Source organism: Anguilla anguilla, chromosome 9 (assembly GCF_013347855.1).
Source record: "Anguilla anguilla isolate fAngAng1 chromosome 9, fAngAng1.pri, whole genome shotgun sequence".
Taxonomy (NCBI): domain Eukaryota; kingdom Metazoa; phylum Chordata; class Actinopteri; order Anguilliformes; family Anguillidae; genus Anguilla; species Anguilla anguilla.
In genome coordinates this window covers 27,181,937-27,190,434 of record NC_049209.1, presented here as the reverse complement: position 1 = coordinate 27,190,434, position 8,498 = coordinate 27,181,937, and the positions used below count along the sequence as shown (strand labels likewise).

Below are 8,498 nucleotides of genomic sequence, written 5' to 3'. Positions count from 1 at the left end.
TTGTAGGAACCTCTGTTTGGTTGGTAATTTGCAAACTATTAGTTAAACAGCCACACTCGTGTGGTTTTATGACACTTACTAATATCATTAATTTAATGCCTTGGTAGCATTTAGTTTATGTATCTTGTATGTGATATTTTAGTCAATTAAATGACCATGAATAATTGAGTAATTGCTGCCACAGAAAGGGAACGCTTAAGGACAGAGAACTGTAATGGAGTTTCAGAATTAACACTGGTTAAATGGCTCACAGCCATTTCTGCAATAATAGGAACCTGCTACTGTTGATACATTTGTACAAATGTCTGGTAGCTTTTTAGAATCTGTATTAAGATGGTACTGAGTTCTGTTGTGGCCCAAAAACCCATAGCAACTGCAGGTATCCAACCTTGGCTATCTAAGGTAATGGTGGTAAAAAAAACAAACAAACAAAAAAAAACATATTTTAATACCAATTGCAATTTATTAGCAAAAAAAAAAAAAATCTAATATAACAACTTGAACCATGTAATAAATAATGCCAACCATTTTGTAAGGAAATTTTTGTATACAATATTCCAACATTCAGAAGTTATGTCCTACAGTAATATTATTTTCAAAAGTGACTACAACAGTGAGAAAAAAGTATCCCAAAATCAAAATTCTATTGCACAATGGAACTATATTACAACTGTATATTCGTGTTTCAAAGTAGTTGTAGTTTTTAAAACACAACAAAACTACAAGTATCAAAAAATGTTATTAAATAATGTAGGAAATTTAAAGGACCTGAGTACTGTATTATTGAACAAGACGGGCTTTGTTGTCTGCAGTGTTGAATGTATTAATCTCACTAGAGTTCATGGTACACTGAACTTTCTGATTAATGGATGGATCAATCAATGTCTTTCAAGGGATAACAAAGTCACAGATTGAAAAAGACCGCCATATTTGTATAATACCTTTTCATTTCTAATAGCCACTTCTGTCCTGTCTCAGCATAGATAAGGTGAAGTTATATATTGTATAATAGACTAACCACATGTCCAGCCCTCAATTTCCTTTTGCCTTCCATTTTGGTTAGCTACAGGAGGATTTGGTTAGTAATGGTTACTGATGCTGTATAATAGTAGCTTATGGCGGGTTGTAGAATTTGGAATGTGTTAGCTTCACCGGAAGGGAAATGATACTGTCAGCATTAAGGATACAGAGTTGACCTAAAGATATGGATAGATATTCAAAGTCAGGTGTATTCTTTGCTGAGGTTTGTTTGCATGTATGTTAATGTCGCTCCTCTTCACCCATTTGGTCTGGTTTGTTGTCCTGTAAGAGATCAAATTAAAATATTTATGATTATTTATAATTCACCATTCTGTGTCATATAGTTAATGTTTTTTTAGGTATTTGCATAACCACTGCACCTACTAGACCGGACTGCATACTGTGTAATGTGTGAATTTGCAAAACCTATTAAAAAAATAAAAGTTCCTTATTTTGGACCAGACCTCACGATAATTGGTGACTACAAGAGTTTAAGGGTTTATCTGTAATGTACTCATACTAAACCAAAAGTAAATACACACCATTTCATCTGTATGGCTTCAGCTGATTCACTTTGCTTCTTTACCACAAGAGGTTTTCAGGCCTTCAAATACTAGGCATTTGGTCTGGAAACAGAGAATAGGAGGGTGATGAGCGTATGGGGGGAGAGAACAGCAAACTGCTCAATCCCTGTTTGGTGAGGTCAGATCTGAGACATTTGACAAATGACTAACAAAAAAGACAAGAAGGACAACAGTTCTGGGTGTGGATTGGGCTGTGGGTGGGTGTTGAAGGGGCCTTTTTTCAGACTGCCACTGATGCTAGATTTTAGCCCACAGCCATTTTGCAAATAGTTGCTACAGCAGTCCACTGGTGGCAGGGACATTCAACAACTATTTCTCAGGCTCTTAACAGCCAGTTCTTACCCAAGCTACCTCGTTTCAGCTGTCCGCTAGCAGACTGCCATAGTGACGATTAGCAAAATGCCGATGGGCTGGCAGTGGGCCGCTAGTGGGGCACTGTGCCCTTAGTGAAAGCACGCACTGCTCCAGTCTCTCCCTGTGCCGTACCTCGTGCCACTGCAGAGTGTCCAGTGGGAGCGCCAGGTAACAGTGCGGACAGGCGCTCATCTGATCCCCGTCCTCCAGCCTCCTCTCCCTCCTCAGGGGCCCCTCACACCCCCACAGGGGGAAAGGCGTAGATCGGGCGGAGTGGGCCACTCCAAAGTGAGGCCTGGGGTCCTGCTGGTAGCTGAAGCGTTTTCCTTTAGGGGGCAGTCTCAGGGACTCAAAGTCCAGCTGGAGCAGGTAGAGGAAGGAGGAATTATGCAACCACGACAAAAAGGCGAATGGAAAAAGGCCAGGGACCACAGTGAGTCTTTGTGGCAGGTGACTGCAGGACCGTGTAGTTACCTGGAGTTTCTTTAGCGTGTCTCTGGTCAGGGACTTCATGCAGTACCAGCATGGCTCTGGAATCTGCCCTGCCAGAGGCACAGAAAAACAGAGGGCAAAGTGAAGCTCCTGTCCACAGTAATAATGGTGGGTTTGTGTGACAGCACAGATTTTATAAACAAACCAGACAGCCAGATTCCCTTCCTTTTGCTTAAAGGGGTAGTACAGTATTTTATTTCAGTTTTTGTGTGCTATGAAGGGTACTTCAGATATTTGCAGTAGAATCCAATGACCTTTCAGCTTTACAATGATTTTTATTCAGGGGTTTGTGATCTAAACCTAGAAAATACACTTCAAGTAAGTCAAAACAACTTTTACGTGATTTTATGCCTCTATTATTATTATTATTATTATTATTATTATTATTATTATCTATTGAAAATATGTCCTGCAATGGGAAGTTGTCAATGTAGCTGAAACACTCTTCTGTTTCATAGTCAGACATAATGGTGGTTTCAGTTTCAATTTGTAGGTAGCTTGTGTAACATTAGACAAGCAACTGCATGAACAGGCAGGCTAGACCTTGGCCAGACCAGCTACATGTAAACCATGCCTCTCTGGTCCCTGGGAGAGAAGAGCTTGTGCCTCTTGTGAATTGAGAAGGAAGGGAGTACCATCGCAATATAAAAATTCTATTTTATATTTAGAATTATGAATAAAGGCTATGAAATTAATCTGTTTATATGTACAACCTCTGTTTCAGAAAACATAATGTTACAGAAGCAAGCTGTTTTGGGATATCTCATTAAAAGCACACAGGCCACAACCCTTAATTCCCCTATACCAGTCCCTGTACAGCAGTAAGTGTCAACCATATTCAGGTCTTGAAAAAGAAACACTTTGGGCCAATCAAAAACAATGAACGATATAGTTTTTTAAAAACCCTCAAAGGTGAACTCCCCAATTAAAAATAGGTGGTTCTAATTAGCAACAAGAGATTCTAGATCCCGGTCAATTGTAAATGTATTGAATGGGGGTCACATCCTCTTAATGGATTTTCAGATGATAGATCCACTTGGACCATTCAGTGGTAGAGTCAGATGCTTCATTTGAGCCCCTTCAAATAAAGCATCTGACGTTGCTCTGGAGTAATGCTAGCACACAGTAATACCAGCAGGTTTGTGTAAAAAGTGGCCCAACTCGCACGCGCAAGCAAGGCGCTGGTCTCCCTTTCCCTGTATCAGGAATCAGCCCAACCTGGGGGGACTCTGCCCCCCCTGAGGCTCTGAATGGTTGAGTGAGGAGAGGCCCAGGAGGGCCGCCCGGCGGCAGGCTCACTCTGCCCCCCCTGAGGCTCTGAATGGTTGAGTGAGGAGAGGCCCAGGAGGGCCGCCCGGCGGCAGGCTCACTCTGCCCCCCCTGAGGCTCTGAATGGTTGAGTGAGGAGAGGCCCAGGAGGGCCGCCCGGCGGCAGGCTCACTCTGCCCCCCCTGAGGCTCTGAATGGTTGAGTGAGGAGAGGCCCAGGAGGGCGGCCCGGCGGCAGGCTCACTCTGCCCCCCCTGAGGCTCTGAATGGTTGAGTGAGGAGAGGCCCAGGAGGGCGGCCCGGCGGCAGGCTCACTCTGCCCCCCCTGAGGCTCTGAATGGTTGAGTGAGGAGAGGCCCAGGAGGGCGGCCCGGCGGCAGGCTCACTCTGCCCCCCCTGAGGCTCTGAATGGTTGAGTGAGGAGAGGCCCAGGAGGGCGGCAGGCTCACTCTGCGGACGGCGTTGGGCTTCTGCGCTGTGATGGTGGGTGTGGTTTGCGGCGCCCTGCGGTGGCGCAGCGTGGTCAGGGCCGTCCTGCAACGGTAGGGGCTCTTCCTCGCAGTTTGAGACTCTCTCTGTCTGGTCGGCCGGACTGTCTGGCGAGAGCTCCTGATGGAGCTCGGAACATGGCGGCAAGGCCTCACGTTCCCCTGACTGAGAGCGGGAACGAGAAGAGAGAAGGAGATAAATGTTGAGGGAAATGGAGAGAGAGGAAGGGTGAAGAAGATGTGTTGGAAGAAAAGGGTGAAGACAGGGGCAGTATACCCATGGCAGTGTTTGAATTAGCCTGCAGCTTGCTTTCATTGTTCTGAATGTATAAGGTCTGTTCCAAATGTTTCAGTTCCCAATTTAAAAACATTGGCGCTTGCCTATTGAGCAGGTAAAGGGAGCACCATCTTACATCACCAAAAGATCATCCGATATAACATAAGGCACTGTCAGCTGAGATGATTAATGGGTTGTGATTGATTCTTACAGTGGTCAGTTGAGAAGAGTAACATGGTGTGATTGGCTCTGACCTGGCGGTGACTGATTGGCAGAAAGGCTGCTGGTTCTGGCTCTGACCTGGCTGTGCTGGTCTGCTCCGTGCTCCTCCGCTTGCTGCCATGGGTGGAGCTCCTCACCGCCTGGGCAAACGCAGGGCAGCTGTGCGCAGTCACATCCGCACGGGGCGCAGCTGGCCGCCTCCTCAGTACTGCGTGTGTGTGGGTTTGTGTGTGTGGGTAAGTTGAGAGAGAGGGATTGTAATTATGTGTGCATTTGTGATGTGTAGGCGTGTGTTCGGATATACAAATGTGAGAGATTGTTTGTGTTGAGTGTGTGTGTGTGTATGTGTATGCATACACATGTGTGTGCATGTGTTTATGTTTGTATCGATGTGGGAATGTGAGCGTGAGCATGTGTTGTGTAGTGAGAGAAACAGCAGAAAAAGAGGGCACAGTTGGAGTGCAGCATAGGTGGAGAAATGCACAGCTACTGTACTGTATGTCCTGCAGTCCCAACAGGCACACATGATCTCCACTCTCCTAACCTGACTGGCATTCCCTCACCAAAGAGAGGATTAGAAAGCCACTGCACCGAAAAAGCAGTATGGTGGACTTCCCTGTGGACAAGCGAAAGCCTCAAACTTAATCCAGACTGTTTTTCCACTTCCCTGCCCCTTAATGGCTCTAAGCGGTGCGGCAGTTTCCACAGGCCGCCTCCGAGCCCGGGCTCGGTTACAGCAGTCCCTGTCCTGTGAGGTTATCACGCAATCTCACCGGCGATTACGCCAAAACAGGCTCGCCTGTCACCGCTGCAATGTCGCAACGTGATCGACCCAATTAGAAAATCCCCAACACTATCATAGAACCCCAGTTCGGATCAGTTTAATGACCTTACCAGCAGCTGCAAGCTTGGCTGTCCTCCTGTGTTGGTGCATCCCCCATGCTGACGAACGGCCGTCTGTCAGTGTCTGTGTGTGTGTGTGTGTGTGTGTGTGTTATTGTTTTCACTGTCCTCCTACGAAACGGAAACTGAGGCTGATTAATATTTAACGCGTCTGAATGGATCACAAGCAGATTTGCTGTAAAGTGTAAGAGCTGCGGGCGGGGGGGGGGGGGGGGCGGGGGCGGGGGGTGGACAGGGGAGTGGGGGGTGGGTGTAGGGTGTCACTTCAGTCTGGCAAACCGATCCCCAATCCCCCCCCCCCCTCCCCCCCAGCCTGCCCGCTCCTTTTGGCAAGCCTGGTGTAAATATAACACCGGTTAAAATTTACGAAATGAAAACAAACAGCACAATATTAAGGCACGTTACACTCTGTGTTAAGGATATAAAATTCTATCATACGTAACCATACGGACCAGTGTCCCCCATACATTTTTTGCAGCAGCAGCCCTGCAGCAGTCAACATATAATTATGCGACAGGCTTCATGAAGGTGCGAGATGGATCGCTGTGAGCTTTTTCTGGGAAATTTATGCTGCAACACAATCGCGATTGACCCGCGGTTTGACCTGTTTTGTGGTGAGTCCCGAGTGCCAGCATCCAACGTTCTGCAGCTTTTCAGCTTGCAGCTCCCCTGCCCCTCCCACTCCCTCCCACTCCCTCTCTCTCTCTCTCTCTCTCCTCTCACCGGCTCCTTTTCTCTATCTCTCTCTCTATCTCTCCCTCCATCCCTCTTGGTTCGGAGCGCCTGTGGGAAGCGACTCCCGTTCAGCAGGAAGACTCGGACCGCGGGACGCGAGCGGGGATGGCATCGCGGCGGCAGCGCACCAAGGCTCGCTGGGAGCTGGTGAGGTGGTGAGTGTCCGCGGGAGGCCGCTGGGACTCTGCGGGATGGGGCTGGGGCTCGGGGAGGAGAGGGCGGTGCACGCGCGCGCGCACAGACGGGCCTGCCATCAGTGCCCGTGGTGCACCACTCCACTCATGCACAGACATCTTTCGCTCATATTGACTCGCGTTGCATGGGAGTGATAGCCCTCCACAGAGGCGAGAAAGAATGCAGCCTTGCAGTCCCAAATGTTTCTATTCACACACCACCAACATTCACATATGTGTATATATACACACACACACACGCAAACACACACTCTGACCTTACATCAGTAGTGCAAACATGCAAACACACTCCGACAGATTCACTGCTTGCCCATCTAACAAATTCTGTTTTTTTCCTTTCTTGCTGATTATGCGATTGATTGCAGTTTTAGCTCTGTTTCATTTATCTGCTCATGCATTATGGAACTGCTGTGCTGATAATTCCTCTTGTTTCTCACACCATGAATTTCATGCTGTTGTGTTTTTGGCATAGTGCATTTCCATTCATCTGTGCTTTGGAGGGTCGATTTCAAAGTTTGAATGCATTTTGCCTGTTTTTCAATGGAAAGATATCTGCCTCCAGCCCTGCTTGGCCTTGCAGTTATATTCTTAGCATGCGTCGTGCAGAGGTCTTCAGAGTCATAACTCAACCATAATGTAAAATATTCTGTCGTCTACTGACCTCCCCAGGCTGATAGGTTCATAAACTTGCTGGAAGAGTCTTTCATCCATTTGGCTTGCATTTTATCCCGTGATTTATGAATGATGAGGGCCATTACTGGCAAACAGTAGCCCTGATGCACCACACTTTTGTTTGTTCCTGCTGACGTGAAGAAGCTGGCTGTCGAAGTCATTGCGCTGACATAGCTAAATAACATTTTACAACACTATCAATGCCACCAACAAAATCAGATCTTTTTTATAGCTAAATAGTCATCCTGGCAGTGCTTTTGCTCTAAGACTGAGTGGTGTACAAGTATCTGTTTGTGCTTGCACGCGTGGAGGTGTGTGTTTGCAAATGTGTGTGTTTGTGTGCGTGCGTGTGTGTGTGTTTGTGTGTAGATGTGTGTGTGGGTGTGCGTGTGTTTACGCATGCGTGTGTGTAGGTGTGTGTGCCCACGCATGTGTGGTTGTGATCTTGTGTGTGAGTGCTGAGTCAGACAGGAAACATAAGAAACGAGTCTGGGTGGCGCAGATAAGGAAATTGTGTGTGAGAGAGAAAAAGAAACAGAGAGAGCAAGAGAGAGATTGAGCACTGCAGCACCTATTCATCCCCTCCTTTTTTCTCACTGTCCTGACTCTTCTGCAGCCCAAGGAAACTTTTCAATAGGCAGCAGTTTCTGCTTATGCATTTACTTTCTGCAAATAATTAGTTATTATTATTATTATTATTATTATTATTATTATTATTATTATTATTATTATATAAACTCTCACAAAAAAACAAGGAGATGCAACAACAGTTATTTCTTCATACTCTACAATAGCTATGCAATTTGATTTGTGTTCTTTTTCAAAATAATCATTATATACCTCTTTTAAACTTATTAGCAACAATCAATTTTGTCAGGTACAGAATGTGCCAAATTTTTGTCATTCTCTAGTACGGTAACTGTAATTTGTGTTTCTACACTTGACCCCCACTCCCAAAAAAAGCAAACCATGGCAGAGTGAAATCCTGTTGTACATCTGGGGTGTATTTTCAGTCCCCATCCAGCAGGTCGCAGCACATGACCTCCAAATTCCTTTCGTTTAAAATATCTGTGGGCTCTGTCCTGCAACAGTTTATACTGCCTCCTGGTGTGTAGGCAGCGCTATTGCAGGCTGGTGCCATTGCAGGTGGTTGCATCTCCTCAGGAAGGCTAAAGGAGTGCAGAGCAGTTTTGTGATACCATCAAGGACAGAATATCCGGTGGATTTGTCCACATATCAGAGGCATGTCAACACTGAACCTGATTCTTACCCTCCTTTACAGCACCCAA

The 8,498-nt window shown here is 46.2% G+C and overlaps 2 protein-coding genes across 4 annotated transcripts in view; one reads left to right on the top strand and one right to left on the bottom strand.

The window, feature by feature from the left end:
• LOC118236211 lies at positions 1-7,565 on the bottom strand. Its single transcript, XM_035434383.1, has 7 exons — positions 7,199-7,565; positions 4,784-4,913; positions 4,168-4,372; positions 2,433-2,500; positions 2,091-2,318; positions 1,563-1,646; positions 1-1,302 (listed from the first exon to the last, which is right to left on the bottom strand). The coding sequence occupies exons 1-6, from the start codon at positions 7,246-7,248 to the stop codon at positions 1,590-1,592; spliced, it is 738 nt and encodes a 245-aa protein (XP_035290274.1). The 5' UTR covers positions 7,249-7,565; the 3' UTR covers positions 1-1,302; positions 1,563-1,589.
• Positions 6,343-8,498, top strand: part of LOC118236207 (rap1 GTPase-activating protein 2-like) — an 82,760-nt gene continuing 80,604 nt past the window's right edge. For all 3 annotated transcript variants that reach the window (XM_035434368.1, XM_035434367.1, XM_035434366.1), the window contains exon 1: positions 6,343-6,498. In XM_035434368.1, coding sequence (XP_035290259.1) covers positions 6,449-6,498 — 50 coding nt within the window. In that variant the 5' untranslated portion in view covers positions 6,343-6,448. The remainder of the gene's footprint in view (positions 6,499-8,498) is intronic.

Coding starts and splice junctions, on each gene's coding strand:
- LOC118236211 (XM_035434383.1), bottom strand. CDS start 7,248: ATGGATGAAAGACTCTTCCAGCAAGTTTATGAACCTATCAGCCTGGGG. Junction 2,501..4,167: donor AGCCCAACGCCGTCCGCAGA/GTGAGCCTGCCG, acceptor TGCCTCTGGCAG/GGCAGATTCCAGAGCCATGC. Junction 2,319..2,432: donor ACACGCTAAAGAAACTCCAG/GTAACTACACGG, acceptor TACCTGCTCCAG/CTGGACTTTGAGTCCCTGAG.